General features: G+C 44.9%; 2 protein-coding genes across 2 annotated transcripts in view; one reads left to right on the forward strand and one right to left on the reverse strand.

The window, feature by feature from the left end:
* Positions 1 to 1,617: 1,617 nt before the first annotated feature.
* LOC115152846 (carbohydrate sulfotransferase 2-like) lies at positions 1,618 to 4,169 on the reverse strand. The gene has a single exon (XM_029697724.1). It carries the CDS (start codon positions 3,560 to 3,562, stop codon positions 2,165 to 2,167), a length of 1,398 nt encoding a protein of 465 aa, XP_029553584.1. The 5' UTR covers positions 3,563 to 4,169; the 3' UTR covers positions 1,618 to 2,164.
* A 3,102-nt stretch (positions 4,170 to 7,271) lies between these two features.
* The window catches only part of trpc1 (transient receptor potential cation channel, subfamily C, member 1), a 42,066-nt gene continuing 24,933 nt past the window's right edge, over positions 7,272 to 24,404 (forward strand). The window contains exons 1-5 of the mRNA XM_029697737.1: positions 7,272 to 7,870; positions 11,394 to 11,542; positions 18,397 to 18,498; positions 18,696 to 18,898; positions 22,224 to 22,355. Coding sequence (XP_029553597.1) covers positions 7,672 to 7,870; positions 11,394 to 11,542; positions 18,397 to 18,498; positions 18,696 to 18,898; positions 22,224 to 22,355 — 785 coding nt within the window. The 5' untranslated portion in view covers positions 7,272 to 7,671. The remainder of the gene's footprint in view (positions 7,871 to 11,393; positions 11,543 to 18,396; positions 18,499 to 18,695; positions 18,899 to 22,223; positions 22,356 to 24,404) is intronic.

Here is a 24,404-nt window from a genome sequence, read left to right on the forward strand (position 1 = left end):
TTTCATATGTATTGGTTTGGTTCAATAAAGGTGAAAAAGTTACTCTGCTTCAACCTTTTCTGTAATACTTTTTTTTTTTAAAAGCAGTTTGGACAAATCATCTGTTTGCATCCAGAGAGCTAGCACCTGTAAACATGTAAAATGAGAAAGCCTTAGTTCCTGGGACTTCCACAGCTGCTTTGTCATCATGGTCGACTATTACTGTGGTCATGTGAGCTGAAATGTGTATATTTTGGGATGTGAACACTCAGTGTGTTTGACCTGACGAAGATCTGTTTCGGGATTGAAGCGTTGTCAATAAAGCGGTGAATTGGGAGCTTTAACAGTGTGTGGGCCTTCTTGTTCTATACTAGTATTCATTAGCCCAGCACCTACACTACCGTTCAAAAGTTTGGGGTCACTTAGAAATGACCTTGTTTTTCAAAGAAAAGCACATTTTTTGTCCTTTAAAATAACATAACATTTATCAGAACTACAGTGTTGACATTGTTAATGTTGTAAATTACTATTGTAGTTGGAAACGGCTGATTTTTAATGGAATATCTACATAGGCGTACAGAGGCCCATTATCAGCAACCATCACTCCTGTGTTCCAATGGCACGTTGCGTTAGCTAATCCAAGTTTATCACTTTAAAAGGCTAATTGATCATTAGAAAACCCTTTGCAATTATGTTAGCACAGCTGAAAACTGTTGTCATGATTGAAGAAGCAATATAACTGGCCTTCTTTAGACTAGTTGAGTATCTGGATTGTCAGCATTTGTGGGTTCAATTACAGGCTCAAAATGGCCAGAAACAAAGAACTTTCTTCTGAAACTCGTCAGTCTATTCTTGTTCTGTGAAATGAAGGCTATTCCATGCAAGTAATTGCCAAGAAACTGAACATATCATACAACGCTGTGTACTACTCCCTTCAAAGAACAGCGCAAACTGGCTCTAACCAGAATAGAAAGAGGAGTGGGAGGCCCCGGTGCACAACTGAGAAAGAGGACAAGTACATTAGAGTGTCTAGTTTGAGAAACAGATGCCTCACAAGTCCTCAACTGGCAGCTTAATTAAATAGTACCCGCAAAACACCAGTCTCAATGTCAACAGTGAAGAGGCGACTCTGGGATGCTGGCCTTCTAGGCAGAGTTCCTCTGTCCAGTGTCTGTGTTCTTTTGCCCATCTTAATCTTTTATTTTTATTGGCCAGTCTGAGATATGGCTTTTTCTTTGCAACTCTTCCTAGAAGGCCAGCATCCCGGAGTCACCTCTTCACTGTTGACGTTGAGACTGGTGTTTTGCGGGTACTATTTAATGAAGCTGCCAGTTGAGGACTCGTGAGGTGTCAGTGTAGACATCAACAATGTCTACACTGTATTTCTGATCAATTTGATGTTAATTTAATGGATAAAAAAATTGCTTTTCTTTAAAAAATAAGGACATTTCTAAGTGACCCCAAACTTTTGAACGGTGGTGTATGTTTTTAAGGGTGTGCGTATGACCGCAATCTATTACTGTCCTACCATCTGTTGTCGTCTGGGGATGTCCCACTGTAATAACATATAATAAATAACTAATTAACAAATAAATAACTAATAAGCCTGAAAGTTAAAGATGCTTCCTCAGAGTAACATTATAGTTATAACAGACCAGTTTAATGATTGTCTCTGAGTCCATCCATGACTCACAACGTAACATAACCTGCTCAAACAATTAGCTTTTTAAATGAATTAATGCTTTTTTTCATTCACTGGTTCTTCACTTTTACAAACATTATGGATGGTGGAAAACCAAATATTTTCTCAGGTTTTCAACATTCAAAATAACTCCCAAAACATCCACTTTGAAGTGTTTTCATAACAAGATACATGAATCATACAGTGTTTGTTTGTTTCCATAGTTGCGGTTCAATATTCAAGTCATTGTTCATATGCCTTCAGACTGTCAAAAACATCCAGTTTTCCAGATACAAAAGTAATGGTCCTGTCAAATATAACTGTCTGCAATTCAACTGAAAAATAAAACTAAGATACATTCCAATGTGGCCAAGAAGTGGAATTCCTCAAAAACACTGATTCAAAGTAAAGCTTTTTAATTCCACGATTAACGGAATGGCACTAGATGCAAAATTACATTGAATTCACTGTCTTTGGTGGAAAGGAAAAATACATGTTTTTCTGTCACAGTTTGGAGACCGTCAGTAAAGACTTAGTGAGGTCCTTGGCCTCCCCGGCCGTCCTGACTCTGTCGTAGCCCAGGACAGCCATGGAGTGATGACAGTAGTCCTCCACCTGTTTGATCTGCTGGATGCTGAGCACTGTTCTCCATGCGCTGGCAGCCTGAGTGGCGTTCCTGGAGGACACTATGAACGGCTTGGAGGACGAACTAGACCCACCTGTCATATTCAGAGCAAACGATTCAATGTCATGGTTGGTGGTGAGGTTGGCGAAGCGGTAGATGTTCCTCAAGATCTTCACAGGGTTCTCCACCAGGTCCTCATAGCGCACGGCCATGTACTTCCCTTTGAGCCAGCTGGGAGGGTTTAAGGCAGTCCTCAGGGTCCGGGAGGTGCGGTCACAGATCACCTCCATGGCTCCGATGGAGTGGTAGTCCGAGCCGTCCTTCTTGTTGGCTTTGTGGTTGGGGTCTACAAAGGGGATCCTGCGGAGCTTGGGGTCCCTGCTCCGGACCACCTGCAGGTTCTCCCGGATCAGCCCATGTCGGGACTTGATCCTGGAGTTGGCCACGGCCCGGGGGTCCCTGACCAGGTGGACTACCTTCACGTCCAGCGACGGGTCCTCCATGAGGGGGGCTAGAACATTAACGTCCAGGATACGCACCCCTTTAATAACGATAGTGCTGTATTTGAGGCACTCCTCCTCCAGTAGTCTAAGGCTTTGAGGTGGGCACTTTTTACACACCTTGTCGTCCACCATCCCCACCACCTCTTTCCTGTAGGCAGAGCAGAGGGGGTAGGAGCACACCACCTTATTCAGGGTGGCCCCAAAGAGTCCTAGGGAAGTAAAGTTCTTTCCCCCTGGGCTGTTGTACAGCTGGAACACAGAGAGATCACAGCGGTATAAGGAGCTGAGCATGTCCCTGGCTGCCCCCTGCAAAGACACTGCGTCTCCAGGGTACAGCTTCTGCCAGATGTGCCACATGGGTTCATACAGGAAGAACACTTCAGGATTTTGGTTAAACAGCTCCCCGAAAAAGGAGGACCCGGACCTCCATGTGGTCAGAACGTAGACCAACTGTCTTTTCTTGGCCAGAGAGGGTCTGTAGAGGAACCGGATGTCTGATCTGCCATGATAGGTAGTGCTCCTCATCTGGTGATTGCACTGCTGGGGCTCTTTAGTCCATTTATAGTTGGCCAAGTTCAGCATGGTCAGCACCAGCAGCAAGAAATAGGCTATAAACAACACAATCCGCTTTCTGCGTAGCACCTTCATCACGATGCCGGGCTGGGCTATTATCTTGGTATGGTTCCTGTACGTTTTGAGCTTTCTCCCGTAGCCAGCATCCTTCTCCCAAGGCGCTGTCAACTTCAGTTGTTGATGGTATTGTTTCCCTCTCATCTGTAACCTAGGAGTGAGTGGCTCTCACCACTGGGCGAAAGCTTCTTACATTTACAATAGGCGAACCCGTACAGCGTATTGAATATCTCCGGTGGGAATTGATACCGACCGAATCCAATGCTAAATGATTAGGTAATACCCCAGCCAACAGATTCGATATCACAATCCGATTCGCAATCCAAAATACGATAACGCAGCCCTGCCTTTACTGCAGTGCGCAAGGCTCTTCACATGAAAATGTTTCCATTACGGGTATTACAGTGCGTATTGCGTTAGGTCTGCCATCAAAAACAAAACGAAGAACCGTTCATGCAAACAATTTACGCCCTCCTTGACAATATTCAGTGTAGGCATCTCAGCGCAGTTAAAATCTGATGCGCCCCGGTATAGATGGAGCCTATATGAACATTGTACCACAGCACACAAGTAATACGTTAGTAATTACGCGCTCCGGCTTCTTCTTGAATAATGCCGCTAAATGTCGCAGGTATATCCAGAGGTGAGTCTATTCGTCCAAAGAATCAAAGATTTCCATTATTCCCGATGTGCGGTATTGTATCTCTTAACAATTGAAACAGGACTGATTTAATCAGAGTACAGGGAAAAAAGCCCTCCCTTCTCTAAACGCCATTGGAGCATGATAGGATACGTGCGAAAGCGAGTTACGCCCTTGGTTCTTCCGCACGTCTGTCAACAATGAATGCACAGCTCTCGAGACGCCCACATTTGAAAAAGGCAACAGTAAACATGTCGCCTCTCACGAATGATGCAGCGCCCCCGCTTGGGCCAATTGAGATATCGCGTGTGACTAACACATTTCAGTTTCGCAAATTTAAGTGAATTACTTTAGCTCTGGTCTTGGGCCAATCAGTGTTATTTTGTAACTGCAGGATGTTTATGGCAAGACACATCATTCACCGAAGTTTCGTCAACATCGGCCAAGTGCTGCCTGAGATATCGCGTGTGACTATCGTACAAAGGCACCCGGTTTCATCGTGGGGGACAACAAAGTCTCACAGCAATGGTAGACGTCACGACTGTGGAAAATGATGCTGTTGTTAGGATAGAATAGAAATGGAAGGGATGCTGGTCTCCGCTCTGGCAGTGTAGTAGCGTTGGGTCGACTCAGCTCCAGTCGGTTAATTTATAGACTTGCTTAGCGCACTGTTATGCAACTAGGCTATTAGTAGAAATATGTTACATACATTGTTTCAATGTTACAATGTATCATATCAATGTGTGGTAGTATTTTCAAATCGTATGTTTTGTTGCATTTTCAGAGAGAACAGACAATAGCCTATATTCAAGGTCTGTTGGGAATATTATTGATCACGTTTCACCATATCTGTCTCTTCCTCTCATATTGTGCTGGCCTAGGCAGCAGGTAATCGATAGCTCCCATTAGAGACATGTGTTTTGCCAAGTCTCAAGAGGTACTGTAGACCTGAGGCCCGTTTGAAAATGGGACCAAACGGGACCATTGAAAGATAGGCAATGAGAGCAGTTCCTGGTTAGAGCTGTTCAAACTGGTAACTGAACTGCCTATCCTGTCCTGTCCTCTCAATTCAATTCAAGGGGCTTTATTGGCATGGGAAACATATGTTAACATTGCCAAAATAATAAAGACAAATGTCATATTGTGTATATATACAGTGTTGTAACAATGTGCAAATGGCCAAAGTACAAACAAACATAAATATGGATTGTATTTACAATGGTGTTTGTTTTTCACTGGTTGCCCTTTTCTTGTGGCAACAGGTCACAAATATTGCTGCTGTGATGGCACACTGTGGTATTTCACCAAGTAGATATGGGAGTTTATCAAAATTGGATTTGTTTTCGAATTCTTTGTGGATCTGTGTAATCTGAGGGAGATATGTGTCTCTAATATGGTCATACATTTGGCAGGAGGTTGGGAAGTGCAGCTCAGTTTCCACCTCATTTTGTGGGCAGTGGGCACATAGCCTGTCTTCTCTTGAGAGCCAGGTCTGCCTTCGGCGGCCTTTCTCAATAGCAAGGTTATGCTCACTGAGTCTCTCTCACCAGGCAAATTGGAATCAGCGGCAATCCACTATTTGACAGCTGTTAGTGTGGAATTGACAGGCATGGCAAGCGATAAACCCATATGTTTTAGGTGCACGGATCATATGCCCAACAGATTGAAAATGATCCTCTCACATGTGTCAGTTCATGTGTTATTACACCAATGGCAGCCAAAAATGGGAGGGTTTGGGCATGTCTATTGGGAGTCCTACAGTCATCTCAAGAGTTTTTAGTTCACTATTAGGCTAATCTTTTCCTGAGAGGATTTCTTGGTAAATGTGTATTTTCATTACTCTTAGGTTTTTGAATGCAGTCACTGCTGTATGCGCTGCAGTTGCTTTGCAAAGATTGCCATCTGCTGGGGCAAAGGGTATATTTCAATTCCAGTTGGGTGTGGTAAACCTTTGGATATTATGTAGGCTACTGCGCCTGTTGTCAATTATTTATGTCGTTTAGAAAAATAAGTTAAATAAACTTAATTGATTAATTGTTACATTTATTATTTTAACTTTTATCTCTTATTCTTATCCATATTTTTTAACTGCATTGTTGGTTAGGGGCTCGTAAGTAAGCATTTCACTGTAAGGTCTACTACACCTGCGCATGTGACTAATCAAATTCGATTTGATTTGATTATGTACTCCAGATTTACGCCTAAAGTTATTTCAGGAGATATGTTCACCCAGATTAGAAAAATAAAACCTTTTACATTAAAGGGGAAATCTGCAGTTGCTAAATCAATTTGTGGACTTATAAATTAATAATATGTACCCATTGATTCTTGAAGAACATAACTTCTAATTGCTTCATGAGTTTAGTTCATCTGTCGTACCCTATCAGCTGCCGTACCCCATCAGCACCCAGAATATAAACTTGTTCTACTCCAATGTTTGTAAACATGGTTAGTCCTTGCATCCATAGCGCAGTCTGAATGTGACAGTGGTTACATTTCTCCAGCCCCGTCCTTTAGCTTTTTTTCGCGAAACAGGTGGCAGGGAAAACATTTTGTAATTGGTTCAACTGCTGATTGCCCCTTGTTTCAACGCCTCATGTTGAAAGATGCATGTGTGCACCATAATTATTAGCCCTCTTAGTGTAATTTTAACATCATTTATCCCAATCGTCCTTGGTTTAATGGTACAATGGCATGTTCATTACCTAAAAGCCCTCTGGTATTAAATGGTGCAGTATAGGCCTATGTGACATTTATCTGCAGTTACACTATGTCCTCAAAGTCATGCTGCTCCTAGACACAGTGTCATTATATTGATCTAAAATGCTTTGTATCTTTGTCATCCAAATGTCTTTCTGTGAGGGAAGAAGGGAAAGATCACATACAGGCACACACACACTATGTGCTCATATAATTCCTGTCAGTATGAAAACATTTAAGCAAGGTAAATAGTCCATTTGTTGAGATTTTATCTTATGAATGTGCAAATAGAAACTTTGAGACAATATTTTTCCAAATGAAACTGCTTATTTTAGCATTATTATTGCAGACTATGATTGTAGTGCAGTGTTTTGGAAATACTTCAGGGGGAACTATTTATTTACCTCTCTAAATATGATCATGAAAATGAATGGTTGAAAAACGATTAGAACCATTTTCCTTTATGACACGTCCACGCTGGGTCTTAGTGGACCGCTGAGGATGCTGGCTGCGCTGTGCCAGCGAGATGAGATGGAGCATGCGCAGCAGCAACACCATCAGGACCAGAGGACTGTCAGGAGCCTGCGAAGCGATGCGAAAAAAATGGTGCGTGTAAACACGTTGATGGAGAGTTCTATTTATGCACTGACTGCGTGCGGTATGTTTACATCTGAAGAAGAATAGCGTATGTCAAAGGGTTATTACGAGGAAACAACTGGGAAGGTCGTTACGCACGCCAAACGCCGACGCTGCGTAAAAACGGATGAAACGTTACCAACACGGATGCGACGACAATAATAGCTTACATTTATTTATTTATTTTTCCGAGAAGACGTTTACTCCTGCCGTTCTTTGGGGGGAAATACAATAACAGTCTTTTTGCAGTATATGTCATCCCATGTGACGGGCTTTCATGGTTAAATGGTCGCTGGCGCCTAGTAGTGGGATGCACATCAGTGTTCTGCCCTACTCCTTCTCCGTCGCAATGGCCGCTCTATATCAGGTCACGGACGTGTCCTCTCCGGATAAATTTCTGGCCCTGAAAGACGTGAGGGAGGTAAAGGAGGAGACTACTCTGGATGAAAAGCTCTTCCTACTGGCCTGTGAGAAAGGTGAGTTATTTTAGACTTCTAGGTGGATTAATTTATCAAAAAATAAATAAGTGTATGATGTTATTAACATGGCATTTGAAAAACACGTGACTTTATGACAGCGTAATGTAACATGTTGTTTAAGAAAAGGTGTGAACATGTAGTCTTTATTCTTTGAAACACTTCATGTCATATCACACCATTATTACCAACAGTCATCCTCTCTTGCCTTATGATGGATGAGTGAGTATACTTTGGATGAATGCCTACTGCAGTTGCCTACATGCAGCTACACTGGAAGTTTGCCCACAGGGCTGAGTTTTATTTAACCTAGTGGAGCTATATGCTCTTGTGTAGAGCTATGTGGAGCTATATGCTCTTGTGTAGAGCTATGTGGAGCTATATGCTCTTGTGTAGAGCTATGTGGAGCTATATGCTCTTGTGTAGAGCTATGTGGAGCTATATGCTCTTGTGTAGAGCTATGTGCCCTTGTGTAGAGCTATATGCCCTTGTGTAGAGCTATATGCTCTTGTGTAGAGCTATGTGGAGCTATATGCTCTTGTGTAGAGCTATATGCCCTTGTGTAGAGCTATATGCCCTTGTGTAGAGCTATGTGGAGCTATATGCTGTTGTGTAGAGCTATGTGGAGCTATATGCTCTTGTGTAGAGCTATATGCCCTTGTGTAGAGCTATGTGGAGCTATATGCTCTTGTGTAGAGCTATATGCTCTTGTGTAGAGCTATGTGGAGCTATATGCTCTTGTGTAGAGCTATGTGGAGCTATATGCTCTTGTGTAGAGCTATGTGGAGCTATATGCTCTTGTGTAGAGCTATCTGGAGCTATATGCTCTTGTGTAGAGCTATATGCTCTTGTGTAGAGCTATGTGGAGCCAAATGCTCTTGTGTAGAGCTATGTGGAGCTATATGCTCTTGTGTAGAGCTATGTGGAGCTATATGCTCTTGTGTAGAGCTATGTGGAGCTATATGGTCTTGTGTAGAGCTATGTGGAGCTATATGCTCTTGTGTAGAGCTATGTGGAGCTATATGCTCTTGTGTAGAGCTATATGCTCTTGTGTATAGCTATGTGGAGCTATATGCACTTGTGTAGAGCTATGTGGAGCTATATGCCCTTGTGTAGAGCTATATGGAGCTATATGCTCTTGTGTAGAGCTATATGCTCTTGTGTAGAGCTATGTGGAGCTATATGCTCTTGTGTAGAGCTATGTGGAGCTATATGCTCTTGTGTAGAGCTATGTGGAGCTATATGCTCTTGTGTAGAGCTATATGCTCTTGTGTATAGCTATGTGGAGCTATATGCACTTGTGTAGAGCTATGTGGAGCTATATGCCCTTGTGTAGAGCTATATGGAGCTATATGCTCTTGTGTAGAGCTATATGCTCTTGTGTAGAGCTATGTGGAGCTATATGCTCTTGTGTAGTGCTATGTGGAGCTATATGCCCTTGTGTAGAGCTATGTGGAGCTATATGCTCTTGTGTAGAGCTATATGCTCTTGTGTAGAGCTATGTGGAGCTATATGCTCTTGTGTAGAGCTATGTGGAGCTATATGCTCTTGTGTAGAGCTATATGCCCTTGTGTAGAGCTATATGCCCTTGTGTAGAGCTATGTGGAGCTATATGCTCTTGTGTAGAGCTATGTGGAGCTATATGCTCTTGTGTAGAGCTATGTGGAGCTATATGCCCTTGTGTAGAGCTATATGCTCTTGTGTAGAGCTATGTGGAGCTATATGCTCTTGTGTAGAGCTATGTGGAGCTGTATGCGCTTGTGTAGAGCTATGTGGAGCTATATGCTCTTGTGTAGAGCTATGTGGAGCTATATGCTCTTGTGTAGAGCTATGTGGAGCTATATGCTCTTGTGTAGAGCTATGTGGAGCTATATGCTCTTGTGTAGAGCTATGTGGAGCTATATGCTCTTGTGTAGAGCTATGTGGAGCTATATGCTCTTGTGTAGAGCTATCTGGAGCTATATGCTCTTGTGTAGAGCTATCTGGAGCTATATGCTCTTGTGTAGAGCTATATGCTCTTGTGTAGAGCTATGTGGAGCTATATGCTCTTGTGTAGAGCTATGTGGAGCTATATGCTCTTGTGTAGAGCTATGTGGAGCTATATGCTCTTGTGTAGAGCTATGTGGAGCTATATGCTCTTGTGTAGAGCTATATGCTCTTGTGTAGAGCTATGTGGAGCTATATGCACTTGTGTAGAGCTATGTGGAGCTATATGCCCTTGTGTAGAGCTATGTGGAGCTATATGCTCTTGTGTAGAGCTATGTGGAGCTATATGCTCTTGTGTAGAGCTATGTGGAGCTATATGCCCTTGTGTAAAGCTATGTGGAGCTATATGCTCTTGTGTAGAGCTATATGCTCTTGTGTAGAGCTATGTGGAGCTATATGCTCTTGTGTAGAGCTATGTGGAGCTATATGCTCTTGTGTAGAGCTATGTGGAGCTATATGCTCTTGTGTAGAGCTATGTGGAGCTATATGCTCTTGTGTAGAGCTATGTGGAGCTATATGCTCTTGTGTGGAGCTATATGCTCTTGTGTAGAGCTATGTGGAGCTATATGCTCTTGTGTAGAGCTATGTGGAGCTATATGCTCTTGTGTAGAGCTATATGCTCTTGTGTAGAGCTATGTAGAGCTGTATGCTCTTGTGTAGAGCTATGTGGAGCTATATGCTCCTGTGTAGAGCTATGTGGAGCTATGCTCTTGTGTAGAGCTATCTGGAGCTATGCTCTTGTGTAGAGCTATCTGGAGCTATGCTCTTGTGTAAGCTTTGTCATGCTTTTGCTAGCCTGTGACAAAGACTATATATTTACTGCATTCTGTATTCTGTCATCCAGGCCAAGTTGAACACACACACACACACACACACACACACACACACACACACACACACACACAGATATCAAACACATGTACCTAATTCCCATGAGAGGAGGGGTTTAAAGACAAATCATTTCCATGTGACAGAAGCAAGAAGCTATGATAATCCTAACAGTATCCCAATGAAATGAGATATTTGAAATGAAATCAAGTATTTGAAATCAATGACAAGTGAAGCTGAGGTGTATGTTTTTATAGGGGCCAGCAGGTTGTCCCAGAGAGTCTCACCATATAAAGCCATATAAACATGGCTCAACGGACTATCTTTGTCCTTTGATGGAGATTGTTATTGTTACAGTAAGCTGGGAGTGTATGGTGCTGGAGTGTTGGAGTGGAGCCTACTCTCTGTGTGCAGTGTGCAATCTGCGTCTCTCTCTGTGCATCTGCGTCCCACTCTCTTTCTGTGTGTGTGTGAGCGCGTGGGTGCACCCATGTGTGTGTGTGCATTCGTGTGTCTCTCTGTGTTCTTTTCTTTCTTTGTGTGTGTGTGTGTGTGATTTTCTTTGTGTGTGTGTGTGTGTTTTTTCTTCTGTGTGTGCATTTTTGTGTGTGTGTTTCTATGTGTGCGCATTTGTGTGTATGAGCGCATGTGCATTTTTTATGTGTGTGTGTGTGTGTGTTGTGTGTGCTCTAATGTCACACTGTTCCAGGTGACTACTACATGGTGAAGAGACTGCTGGAGGAGAAGACAGAGCTCAATATCAACTGTGTAGACGTGCTGGGGAGAGACGCTGTCACCATCTCTATAGAGAACCAAAACCTGGACATCCTTAAACTTCTGCTGGAGCACGGCTGCCAGGTATCACACACACACACAGATCAAGATGCTTCACACAATGTAACCTCTGGCCCTGCGCTGTTGACTATTTTACTATAACTATCTATCTATCCCTATTCTCTGTTGTTGTGTCTGTGTTTGGTCCAGGCTCTCTCTCTCTCTCTCTAACCCGGTTCTGTTGTTGTGTTTGGTCCAGGCTCTCTCTCTCTCTAACCCGGTCCTGTTGTTGTGTTTGGGCCAGGCTCTCTCTCTCTCTAACCCGGTCGTGTTGTTGTGTTTGGGCCAGGCTCTCTCTCTCTCTCTCTAACCCGGTTCTGTTGTTGTGTTTGGTCCAGGCTCTCTCTCTCTCTCTCTCTCTAACCCGGTCCTGTTGTTGTGTTTGGTCCAGGCTCTCTCTCTCTCTCTCTCTCTAACCCGGTTCTGTTGTTGTGTTTGGTCCAGGCTCTCTCTCTCTCTCTCTAACTCGGTCCCGTTGTTGTGTTTGGTCCAGGCTCTCTCTCTCTCTCTAACCCGGTCCTGTTGTTGTGTTTGGTCCAGGCTCTCTCTCTCTCTCTAACCCGGTTCTGTTGTTGTGTTTGGTCCAGGCTCTCTCTCTCTCTCTCTAACCCGGTTCTGTTGTTGTGTTTGGTCCAGGCTCTCTCTCTCTCTCTCTCTCTCTCTCTAACCCGGTTCTGTTGTTGTGTTTGGTCCAGGCTCTCTCTCTCTCTCTCTCTCTCTCTCTCTCTCTAACCCGGTCCTGTTGTTGTGTTTGGTCCAGGCTCTCTCTCTCTCTAACCTGGTCCTGTTGTTGTGTTTGGGCCAGGCTCTCTCTCTCTCTAACCCGGTCCTGTTGTTGTGTTTGGTCCAGGCTCTCTCTCTCTCTCTCTCTAACCCGGTTCTGTTGTTGTGTTTGGTCCAGGCTCTCTCTCTCTCTAACCCGGTCCTGTTGTTGTGTTTGGGCCAGGCTCTCTCTTTCTCTAACCCGGTCCTGTTGTTGTGTTTGGTCCAGGCTCTCTCTCTAACCCGGTTCTGTTGTTGTGTTTGGTCCAGGCTCTCTCTCTCTCTCTAACCCGGTTCTGTTGTTGTGTTTGGCCCAGGCTCTCTCTCTCTCTCTAACCCGGTTCTGTTGTTGTGTTTGGTCCAGGCTCTCTCTCTCTCTAACCCGGTCCTGTTGTTGTGTTTGGTCCAGGCTCTCTCTCTCTCTAACCCGGTCCTGTTGTTGTGTTTGGTCCAGGCTCTCTCTCTCTCTAACCCGGTCCTGTTGTTGTGTTTGGGCCAGGCTCTCTCTCTCTCTAACCCGGTTCTGTTGTTGTGTTTGGTCCAGGCTCTCTCTCTCTCTCTCTCTCTCTCTCTAACCCGGTCCTGTTGTTGTGTTTGGTCCAGGCTCTCTCTCTCTCTCTAACCCGGTTCTGTTGTTGTGTTTGGTCCAGGCTCTCTCTCTCTCTCTCTCTCTCTAACCCGGTCCTGTTGTTGTGTTTGGTCCAGGCTCTCTCTCTCTCTCTCTCTCTCTCTCTCTAACCCGGTTCTGTTGTTGTGTTTGGGCCAGGCTCTCTCTCTCTCTAACCCGTTTCTGTTGTTGTGTTTGGGCCAGGCTCTCTCTCTCTCTCTAACCCGGTTCTGTTGTTGTGTTTGGTCCAGGCTCTCTCTCTCTCTAACCCGGTCCTGTTGTTGTGTTTGGTCCAGGCTCTCTCTCTCTCTCTAACCCGGTCCTGTTGTTGTGTTTGGTCCAGGCTCTCTCTCTCTCTCTAACCCGGTTCTGTTGTTGTGTTTTGGTCCAGGCTCTCTCTCTCTCTCTCTCTCTCTCTCTCTCTCTCTAACCCGGTCCTGTTGTTGTGTTTGGTCCAGGCTCTCTCTCTCTCTAACCCGGTTCTGTTGTTGTGTTTGGTCCAGGCTCTCTCTCTCTCTCTCTAACCCGGTTCTGTTGTTGTGTTTGGTCCAGGCTCTCTCTCTCTTTCTAACCCGGTCCTGTTGTTGTGTTTGGTCCAGGCTCTCTCTCTCTCTCTAACCCGGTTCTGTTGTTGTGTTTGGTCCAGGCTCTCTCTCTCTCTCTAACTCGGTCCTGTTGTTGTGTTTGGTCCAGGCTCTCTCTCTCTCTCTAACCCGGTTCTGTTGTTGTGTTTGGTCCAGGCTCTCTCTCTCTCTATCCCGGTTCTGTTGTTGTGTTTGGGCCAGGCTCTCTCTCTCTCTAACCTGGTCCTGTTGTTGTGTTTGGTCCAGGCTCTCTCTCTAACCCGGTTCTGTTGTTGTGTTTGGGCCAGGCTCTCTCTCTCTCTAACCCGGTTCTGTTGTTGTGTTTGGGCCAGGCTCTCTCTCTCTCTAACCCGGTTCTGTTGTTGTGTTTGGTCCAGGCTCTCTCTCTCTCTAACCCGGTTCTGTTGTTGTGTTTGGTCCAGGCTCTCTCTCTCTCTAACCTGGTTCTGTTGTTGTGTTTGGTCCAGGCTCTCTCTCTCTCTCTAACCCGGTTCTGTTGTTGTGTTTGGTCCAGGCTCTCTCTCTCTCTCTAACCCAGTCCTGTTGTTGTGTTTGGTCCAGGCTCTCTCTCTCTCTCTAACCCGGTTCTGTTGTTGTGTTTGGTCCAGGCTCTCTCTCTCTCTAACCCGGTCCTGTTGTTGTGTTTGGTCCAGGCTCTCTCTCTCTCTCTCTAACCCGGTTCTGTTGTTGTGTTTGGTCCAGGCTCTCTCTCTCTCTCTAACCCGGTCCTGTTGTTGTGTTTGGCCCAGGCTCTCTCTCTCTCTCTAACCCGGTTCTGTTGTTGTGTTTGGTCCAGGCTCTCTCTCTCTCTCTAACCCGGTTCTGTTGTTGTGTTTGGTCCAGGCTCTCTCTCTCTCTCTCTAACCCGGTCCTGTTGTTGTGTTTGGTCCAGGCTCTCTCTCTCTCTCTCTAACCCGGTTCTGTTGTTGTGTTTGGTCCAGGCTCTCTCTCTCTCTCTCTCTCTCTCTCTCTCTAACCCGGTCCTGTTGTTGTGTTTGGTCCAGGCTCTCTCTCTCTCTCTAACCCGGTTCTGTTGTTGTGTTTGGTCCAGGCTCTCTCTCTCTCTCTAACCCGGTCCTGTTGTTGTGTTTGGCCCAGGCTCTCTCTCTCTCTCTAACCTGGTCCTGTTGTTGTGTTTGGTCCAGGCTCTCTCTCTCTCTCTAACCCGGTTCTGTTGTTGTGTTTGGTCCAGGCTCTCTCTCTCTCTCTCTAACCCGGTTCTGTTGTTGTGTTTGGGCCAGGCTCTCTCTCTCTCTAACCCGGTTCTGTTGTTGTGTTTGGTCCAGGCTCTCTCTCTCTCTCTCTCTCTCTCTCTAACCCGGTTCTGTTGTTGTGTTTGGTCCAGGCTCTCTCTCTCTCATACCCGTTCTGTTGTTGTGTGTTTGGTCAGGCTCTCTCTCTCTCTCTCTCTCTCTCTAACCCGTTCTGTTGTTGTGTTTGGTCCCGGCTCTCTCTCTCTCTAACCCGGTCCTGTTGTTGTGTTTGGTCCCAGGCTCTCTCTCTCTCTCTAACCCGGTTTGTTGTTGTGTTTGGTCCAGGCATGCTCTCGCTCTCTCTAACCCGGTCCTTTGTTGTTGTGTTTGGTCCAGGCTCTCCTCTCATCTCTAACCCGTCCTGTTGTTGTGTTTGGGCCAGGCTCTCTCCTCGCTCTCACCAAAACCCGGTCCTGTTGTTGTGTTTGGTCCAGGCTCTCTCTCTCTCGCTCTCTAACCTGGTCCTGTTGTTGTGGTTTGGGCCAGGCTCTCTCTCTCCTCTCTAACCCCGGTCCTGGGTTTGGTGTGTTGTTGGGGTCCAGGCTCGCTCTCTTCTCCTCTCTCTAACCGTCCTGTTGTTGTGTTGGGCCATGCTCTCTCTCTCTCTCTAAACCCGGTTTCCTGTTGTTGTGTTTTGGGCCAGGTCTCCTTCTCTCTCTAACCCGGTCCTGTTGTTTTGTTTTGGTCCAGGCTCTCTCTCTCTCTCTACCCGTTCTGTTGTTGTGTTTGGCCAGGCTCTCTCTCTAACTCGGTCCTGTTTGTTGTGTTTTGGTCCAGGCTCTCTCTCTCTCTTCCTAACCCGGTCCTGTTGTTTGTGTTTGGTCCAGGCTCTCTCTCCTCTCCTCTCTCTTCTCCTCTCTCTCTCTCTCTAACCCGGTTCTGTTGTTGTGTTTGTGGTCCGCTCTCTCTCTCTCTAACCGTTCTGTTGTTGTGTTTTGTTTGGTCCAGGCTCTCTCTCTCTCTAACCCCGTCCTGTTGTTGTGTTTGGTCCAGGGCTCTCTCTCTCTCTCTCTCTCCTCTCTAACCCGGTTCTGTTGTTGTGTTTGGTCCAGGCTCTCTCTTCTCTAACCCGTCCTGTTGTTGTGTTTGGTCCAGGCTCTCTCTCTCTCTCTAACCTCCTCTCTTTCTTGTCGTCTCCTCTCTCTCCCGGTCTGTTGTTGTGTTTTTCCAGGCTCTCCTCTCTCCTCTCTCTCTCTCTAACCCGGTTCTCTGTTGTTGTGTTTGGTCGCAGGGATCTCGTCTCTCTCTAACCCGGTTTTCTGTTTTGTTGTGTTTGGGCCATGTCTCTCTCTCTCTCCTAACCCGTTTCTGTTGTTGTGTTGGGGCAAGCTCTCTCTCTCTCTAACCCGTTCTGTTGTTGTTTTTTGGTCCAGGCTCTCTCTCTCTCTCTAACCCGGTCCTTGTTGTTGTGGTTGGTCCAGGGCTCTCATCCTCCCTCCTCCTCTCCCTCCTCTAAAAAAAAACACGGTTCGTTTTTGTGTTTGGGTCCAGGCTCTCTCTCTCTCTCTGCTCTCCCCTCCTCTCCTTCTCTCTCTCTCTCTAACCCGGTCCGTTGTTGTGTTTGGTCCAGGCTCCTCTCTCTCTCTACCCGGTTCTGTTGTTGTTGTTTGGTCCAGGCTCTCTCTCTCTCTCTCTAACCCGGTTCTGTTGTTGTGTTTGGTCCAGGCTCTCTCTCTCGTTCTATTCCCGTCCTGTTGTTGTGTTTTGGTTCCCAGCTCTCTCTCTCTCTCTCTAACCCGGTTCTGTTGTTGTGTTTGGTCCAGGGCTCTCTCTCTCTCTCTAACTCGGTCCTGTTGTTGTGTTTGGTCCAGGCTCTCTCTCTCTCTCTAACCCGGTTCTGTTGTTGTGTTTGGTCCAGGCTCTCTCTCTCTCTATCCCGGTTCTGTTGTTGTGTTTGGGCCAGGCTCTCTCTCTCTCTCTAACCCGGTCCTGTTGTTGTGTTTGGTCCAGGCTCTCTCTCTCTCTAACCCGGTTCTGTTGTTGTGTTTGGTCCAGGCTCTCTCTCTCTCTAACCTGGTTCTGTTGTTGTGTTTGGTCCAGGCTCTCTCTCTCTCTAACCCGGTCCTGTTGTTGTGTTTGGTCCAGGCTCTCTCTCTCTCTAACCTGGTTCTGTTGTTGTGTTTGGTCCAGGCTCTCTCTCTCTCTAACCCGGTCCTGTTGTTGTGTTTGGTCCAGGCTCTCTCTCTCTCTAACCCGGTTCTGTTGTTGTGTTTGGTCCAGGCTCTCTCTCTCTCTCTAACCCAGTCCTGTTGTTGTGTTTGGTCCAGGCTCTCTCTCTCTCTCTAACCCGGTCCTGTTGTTGTGTTTGGTCCAGGCTCTCTCTCTCTCTCTAACCCAGTCCTGTTGTTGTGTTTGGTCCAGGCTCTCTCTCTCTCTAACCTGGTTCTGTTGTTGTGTTTGGTCCAGGCTCTCTCTCTCTCTAACCTGGTTCTGTTGTTGTGTTTGGTCCAGGCTCTCTCTCTCTCTAACCCGGTCCTGTTGTTGTGTTTGGTCCAGGCTCTCTCTCTCTCTCTCTCTCTCTCTCTAACCCGGTTCTGTTGTTGTGTTTGGTCCAGGCTCTCTCTCTCTCTAACCCGGTCCTGTTGTTGTGTTTGGTCCAGGCTCTCTCTCTCTCTAACCCGGTTCTGTTGTTGTGTTTGGTCCAGGCTCTCTCTCTAACCCGGTTCTGTTGTTGTGTTTGATCCAGGCTCTCTCTCTCTCTCTCTCTCTAACCCGGTTCTGTTGTTGTGTTTGGTCCAGGCTCTCTCTCTCTCTCTAACCCAGTCCTGTTGTTGTGTTTGGGCCAGGCTCTCTCTCTCTCTCTAACCCAGTCCTGTTGTTGTGTTTGGTCCAGGCTCTCTCTCTCTCTAACCCGGTCCTGTTGTTGTGTTTGGTCCAGGCTCTCTCTCTCTCTAACCCGGTTCTGTTGTTGTGTTTGGTCCAGGCTCTCTCTCTAACCCGGTTCTGTTGTTGTGTTGGTCCAGGCTCTCTCTCTCTCTAACCCGGTCCTGTTGTTGTGTTTGGTCCAGGCTCTCTCTCTCTCTAACCCGGTTCTGTTGTTGTGTTTGGTCCAGGCTCTCTCTCTAACCCGGTCCTGTTGTTGTGTTTGGTTCAGGCTCTCTCTCTCTTTCTCTAACCCGGTTCTGTTGTTGTGTTTGGCCCAGGCTCTCTCTCTCTCTCTAACCCGGTCCTGTTGTTGTGTTTGGTCCAGGCTCTCTCTCTCTCTCTCTAACCCGGTTCTGTTGTTGTGTTTGGTCCAGGCTCTCTCTCTCTCTCTCTCTAACCCGGTTCTGTTGTTGTGTTTGGTCCAGGCTCTCTCTCTCTCTAACCCGGTTCTGTTGTTGTGTTTGGTCCAGGCTCTCTCTCTCTCTCTAACCCGGTCCTGTTGTTGTGTTTGGTCCAGGCTATCTCTCTCTCTCTAACCCGGTTCTGTTGTTGTGTTTGGTCCAGGCTCTCTCTCTCTCTCTAACCCGGTTCTGTTGTTGTGTTTGGTCCAGGCTCTCTCTCTCTCTAACCCGGTCCTGTTGTTGTGTTTGGTCCAGGCTCTCTCTCTCTCTCTAACCCGGTTCTGTTGTTATGTTTGGTCCAGGCTCTCTCTCTCTCTCTAACCCGGTCCTGTTGTTGTGTTTGGTCCAGGCTCTCTCTCTCTCTCTCTCTAACCCGGTTCTGTTGTTGTGTCCGTGTTTGTCCCAGGCAACAGATGCTCTGTTAGTGGCCATTGACTCGGAGGTGGTGGGCGCTGTGGACATCCTCCTCAACCATCGCCCCAGGAGGTCCTCTAAGCCCTCCATCGCTGTTAGTCTCTTCTCTTCTCCACCATTGTATTACTTATGATAATAAATTGATAATTACCTGCCACAGCCAAATGACTGTCCTGACCCTGTATTTTAGAGCAAAAAGTGCATTACTTTATCAGGACAACTGAATGCTTTTAGAGGATTAAAGACTGCATCAATAACAACAAGCCTCTTCTCCTTTCGTCTCTCTGTCAGAAACTGATGCAGCGCATCCAGAACCCTGAGTACTCCACCACCATGGACGTGGCTCCAGTGATCCTGGCAGCCCATAGGAACAACTATGAGATACTGACCATGTTGCTGAAGCAGGATATCTCCCTGCCCAGGCCTCACGCTGTGGGCTGCGAGTGTACTCTCTGTAATGCCAAGAACAAGAAGGACAGCCTACGGCACTCCAGGTAAGATCCTGTAGAACACACACACACACACACACACACACACACACACACACACACACACACACACACACACACACACTCTCGCTCTCTCTTTGTCTGGGAAGGATAGAATAACCAAGTAAGTATTCATTACTCCTATCCACAGCAAAGTCTGGTGAGACCACTAAGGGGGAGGTGGTGTGTCTGCCATGTGACCATGAATGTGTTCGAGAGTGTGTGTGTGTAGGTACCCACCTCTTTGTAAAACTAATAACGTTTTCCTGGGCTACCTTCAAAGGACACTTGTTTTTATGTTTTGTGCTTGCTCTGGTATTCTGGAACCTGGAAAATAGCAGGAAATCCACGTACAGTGTCAAGAAGGTGTCTGTTCACTAAAAGTTATTGTAAGGCGCTGACCTGTTGACAGTGGTAGAGCGTTTGGGAGACAACCCCATCATATATCATCTCCCTTTTCTGGGTTGACTGGCTGCATCTGAAATGGCGCCCGATTCTCTATGCAGTGACTTTTGATCAGGGCCCATAGGACTCCCCTATATAGTAGTGCACTGTATAGGGACCAGGGTGCCATTTAGGCAGGGTTAGCCTCTAGTTGCACAGGTGACATGCTGGTAGAAATGAGGTAAAATGGATTTCAGTTTCCCTGCAATAAAATCATCGGCCACTGGTAGGTCCTTCCCCAAAGATGATCCAACTTTAATAAACACTGGGAGGTAAGGACGACAGCAGTGGTGTAGCCTACGGGCAATACGGATATCATTAATTATTGATATCTAGGCTATATAGCGGAATGATGTGAATCACACTGCTGCTCTCTCATTCAGCTATTTGCACCTTACGGGTTGTGAATGTGAATGGCTGTTCACAGATGTACACAGAGTGTACAAAACATGAGTAACACCTTCCAAATATTGAGTTTCTACCCCTTTTTCCCTCAGAACAGCCTCAATTCATCAGGGCATGAACTCTACAAGGTGTCAAAAGCGTTCCACAGGGATGCTGGCCCATGTTGACTCCAATGCTTCCCACAGTTGTTTCAAGTTGACTGAATGTCCTTTGGGTGGTGGACCATTCTTGATATACACGGGAAACTGTTGAGCACGAAAACCCCAGTAGCATTGCAGTTCTTGACGCACTCAAACCGTTGCTCCAGGCACCTACTACCATACCCTGTTCAAAGGCATTTAAATACAGTATTTTGTCTTGCCGATTCACCCTCTGAATGGCACACATACACAATCCATGTCTCAATTGTCTCATGGCTTAAAAATGCTTTAACCTGTCTCATCCCCTACATCTACACGGATTAAAGTGGATTAAAGTGATATCAATAAGGGATCATGGCTTTCACCTGGATTCCCCTGGTCAGTCTATGTCATGGAAAGAGCAGGTGTCCTTAATGTTCTGTACACTCAGTGTATGTGTATTTTAACCCAATAATAGTTCAATTGAAGAAGTTTTAGATGCCTATCAATCGTTGTTTTTGTGACCGGGGGTGTATCCATTAGGGAAAGCGTTTACTGTTGAAGAACCAAACAGAAGAAAACAGATCAAAATTTGAGTTTATTTTGGACAAATTCAGGTAGGTCTCACCCCTTTTCATTCCGTTCACTTACATTAAGAAATGTTTTGCAACAGCCGCATAGTGCGGATCCCAGCCTATGGAATAAAAGTTCCTCCCTTCTAAACTCCACCTTGGTATTGTGCTCCATACTGTCAAAAACTAGTTTAATTTAAGAAGACCACGAGTGGAGCTTTTATTCTTCAATCAAGTGCTGATTAAAAAAAAAATCCATTGGCCTAACAGACACATGCTCAAACTCGCAGACTTTTGATAGACTTAGACAGCTGCAAATTATCAAGATATCAAAGTGTCACCAACAAAAATGTAAATAGTAGGCCTTTATAGCAAATGCAGCATATGGCAAATATTTTTCACATGCAAAAACCTCTGTATTCAAGGCATGCCATTCTGAGAGCAGCATTTCTTTTTCAACTCAAATCAATGAGCCCAATCACTCTTCCGTGACAACAAAATCATAAAAAACAAGGTAGGCTAATTAGTCCTTACTTTTAGGGTTACGCTCAGGTTAAACAATTTGGCTTATCTATATTTCCATATTTCCAAGTCCTACTTTTGAAGATCAATGGGTATTAAATTAATTGGAATGACTGGAAATCTTAAAGATTGTTTTTTTATTTTAATAAAACCTAATCGTATTATTATCTGTAGTAGAGAGCGATGGGTTAGAAGAAGCCTACATAACCAAACCTTAAAGTAAAATGCAACATCCATTTATGACCAACTATGTAAACTCTAACATAGATTTATCCTGCAATGGATGTCATTCAATTGGTAATATTCATTTTTGTCTTCTTCTAATGCCTTTTATACAGGTTGACACTTATTGGGACGAGTCTTGTCCTTGATTCAGAACTGAGAAGTTTCTTCTAGATGGGCCAGCTTCAGAGTCAAAATTGTCAATATTGTAAAAATGTATGAAAAGAAAATGTTGCTTTTTGGTCTTAATTTAAGATAAGGTAAGGCATTATGGGTTGGCAGTGTGGTTAATGTTAGAGTTAAGGTTAGGTTTAAAACTCTGCAGAGCTGCCTCCAGAACAAGATTAATGATGAAAAATGCTACTTTGCGCCTCTGAAGGAGAAAATAATCTAGAAGTAACTGAAAGTAATCAGATTAAATTACTGAGTTTGGGTAATCCAAAAGTTACGTTACTGATTACACTTTTGGATAGGTAACTAGTAACTAATGGACTGCATTTAGAAAGTAACCTACCCAACCCTCCATTTTGGACACAATGACTGACTCCACTGACCAGAGCTGGATGACTTGTCTTTCACAGACATTAGGAAAAACTTAGCACTCTTATCTTTGAAGCAATAGGACAATTTCTGGGTTTCTGTTTAGAAGTATTGGCAGGAATCAATGCTATGTTCTGCTTGGTGTTTATATTCTAACTGTATGACAGAGGCCTCCCACACAGCCACTGTGAATAAGCACACAGATCACAACAGCATGTCGATGGGAATACGTTTTAAATAGATACAGAACAAGGAACAAGAAGTCAAATGATGTAAACTTTTAGAAACAGCTTTGTGACTCTCGTCTTCTCTCTCTCTCTCTCTCTCTCTCCCTTCCTCCCTCCACCTACCCTTCCCTCCCACTTGCTTTCTTTCTCCCTTTCTCCTTCCTTTCTCCTTTTCTTCATCTTTCATTCCCTTCCTACCTCCTTCTCCCACAACCCTCCCTCCTTACCTCAACCTCCTCTCACCCCCCTCCCTCCCTGGCTCCCCCACCCCACCCCCCAGGTTTCGTCTGGACATCTACAGGTGCCTGGCCAGCCCGTCTCTGATTATGCTGACCGAGGAGGACCCCATCCTCAGGGCCTTTGAGCTGAGTGCTGACCTCAGGGAGCTCAGCCTGGTCGAGGTGGAGTTCAGGTACGCCACACACACACACACACACACACACAAATATCCTTGTGGTAGAGTTCAGCTGAGAGCTTCTAGCAGGACACTCAAAGGCAGGGATCATCAACTTAAAATAATATATCTTAATATATCTTAATCGGATGGTCGGGGGGCCGCAAGAAGCCTAAAGAGATATTTGATTTCAAACCTTCCTTACATTTGTATACAAACACATGCAAGTCTCTCTATTATGCGTGAGAATACATTGGAACAGATTTCAAAAATTAAAATCACTTGGAGCTGATTTCTTGGTGTTTTTTTAGTCTTTTATGTCCAACAATGAAGATTGGGGGGTTGCCAATTGGGGAACCCTGCTCAAAGGCTTCCTTCCATCAGTGGTGTAAAGTACTTAAGTAAAAATACTTTAAAGTAAGTACCACTTGTCATAATAATGATCGGACCAAGGCGCAGCGTGAGTAGCATTCCACATAATTTATTAGAAAGTGAAACTTTCGAAGAATACAAAACAAATAAAGAATAAACGAACCGTGACTACAAAGCAACTACACATAAACAATATCCCATAACCCACAAGTAAAAAACAACTTAAGTATGATCCCCAATTAGAGACAACGATTACCAACTGCCTCTAATTGGGAATCATACAAATCACCCAAACATAGAAAAACTAAACTAGAACCCCACATAGAAAATAATAACTAGAAAAACCCCCAGTCACGCCCTGACCTACTCTATCATAGAAAATAAGAGCTTTCTATGGTCAGGAAGTGACACTACTTAAGTCGTTTTGGGGGTATCTGTAGTTTACTATTGATATTGACTTTTAATTCACTACATCTTTGACTTTTAATTCACTACATTCCTAAAGAAAATAATGTACTTTTTACTCCATACTCCATCCCTGACTCCCAAAAGTACTCGTTACATTTTGAATGCTTAGCAGGACAGGAAAATGGTACAATCCACGCACTTATTAATATAACATCCCTGGTCATCCCGACTGCTTCTGATCTGGCAGACTCACTAAACACAAATGCTTTAGTTGTAAATGATGTTGGAGTGTGTCCCCGGCTATCAGTAAATACAAAATAAATATGTGCCGTCTGGTTTGCTTAAAATAAGGAATTTGAAATTATTTATTTATTTTAGAAATTACATTTACTTTTGATACTTCGGTATATTTAAAACCAAACACATTTAGACTTTTAATGAAGTAGTATATTACTGGGTGAGTATGATAATTGTGTACTTTTCCTACTACTGCCTTCTATAGCCTTCTATAAGGGCTTGCTGTGTTTCTGTCCTATGACTGGTTTATGGCTGGCTGTATTGGTACAAGGGATCTTTCAGATTCCACTCTGCATAGCTACTAGTTTCTCAATTAATTGAAGCTAAAAGACTGACAGGTGTTACTGATTGGACTATCCTGGCAAAATAAATTCAATGAAATGATATTACTTAAAGCTGGAATACGTAAAGGGGGAAACAGCGCCACTGTTCACACGAGCACCTTTGTTATTGTTTTTGTTTTGTTAATGAAACAGAGGAGAGGAGCATCCAGCATTGTGCTAAAAAAAGTCACACCTGCAATGACGTCAGAGGGAAAAAACTGTATTTGTAATTTCCCAAACGGACATAGCAGTTTTGCAGCTACGAATTTCAACTTTAAGCTGTTTTACTCATTCTGTGTGTTTTTTACACCCACTCTTCCTCCTTTTCTTCATTTTCTTCCTCTTCATCATCTTCAAATCAAATCAAATGTATTTATAAAGCCCTTCTTACATCAGCTGATATCTCAAAGTGCTGTACAGAAACCCAGTTTAAAACCCCAAACAGCAAACAATGCAGGCGTAGAATCACGGTGGTTAGGAAAAACTCCCTAGAAAGGCCAGAACCTAGGAAGAAACCTAGAGAGGAACCAGGCTATGAGGGGTGGCCAGTCCTCATCTGGCTGTGCCGGGTGGAGATTATAACAGAACATGGCCAAGATGTTCAAATGTTCACAGATGACCAGCAGTTCATAGATGCCCCTGTGACAACAATTTTGGACCCCCTTGT

This window comes from Salmo trutta, chromosome 2, assembly GCF_901001165.1.
Source record: "Salmo trutta chromosome 2, fSalTru1.1, whole genome shotgun sequence".
Classification (NCBI taxonomy): domain Eukaryota; kingdom Metazoa; phylum Chordata; class Actinopteri; order Salmoniformes; family Salmonidae; genus Salmo; species Salmo trutta.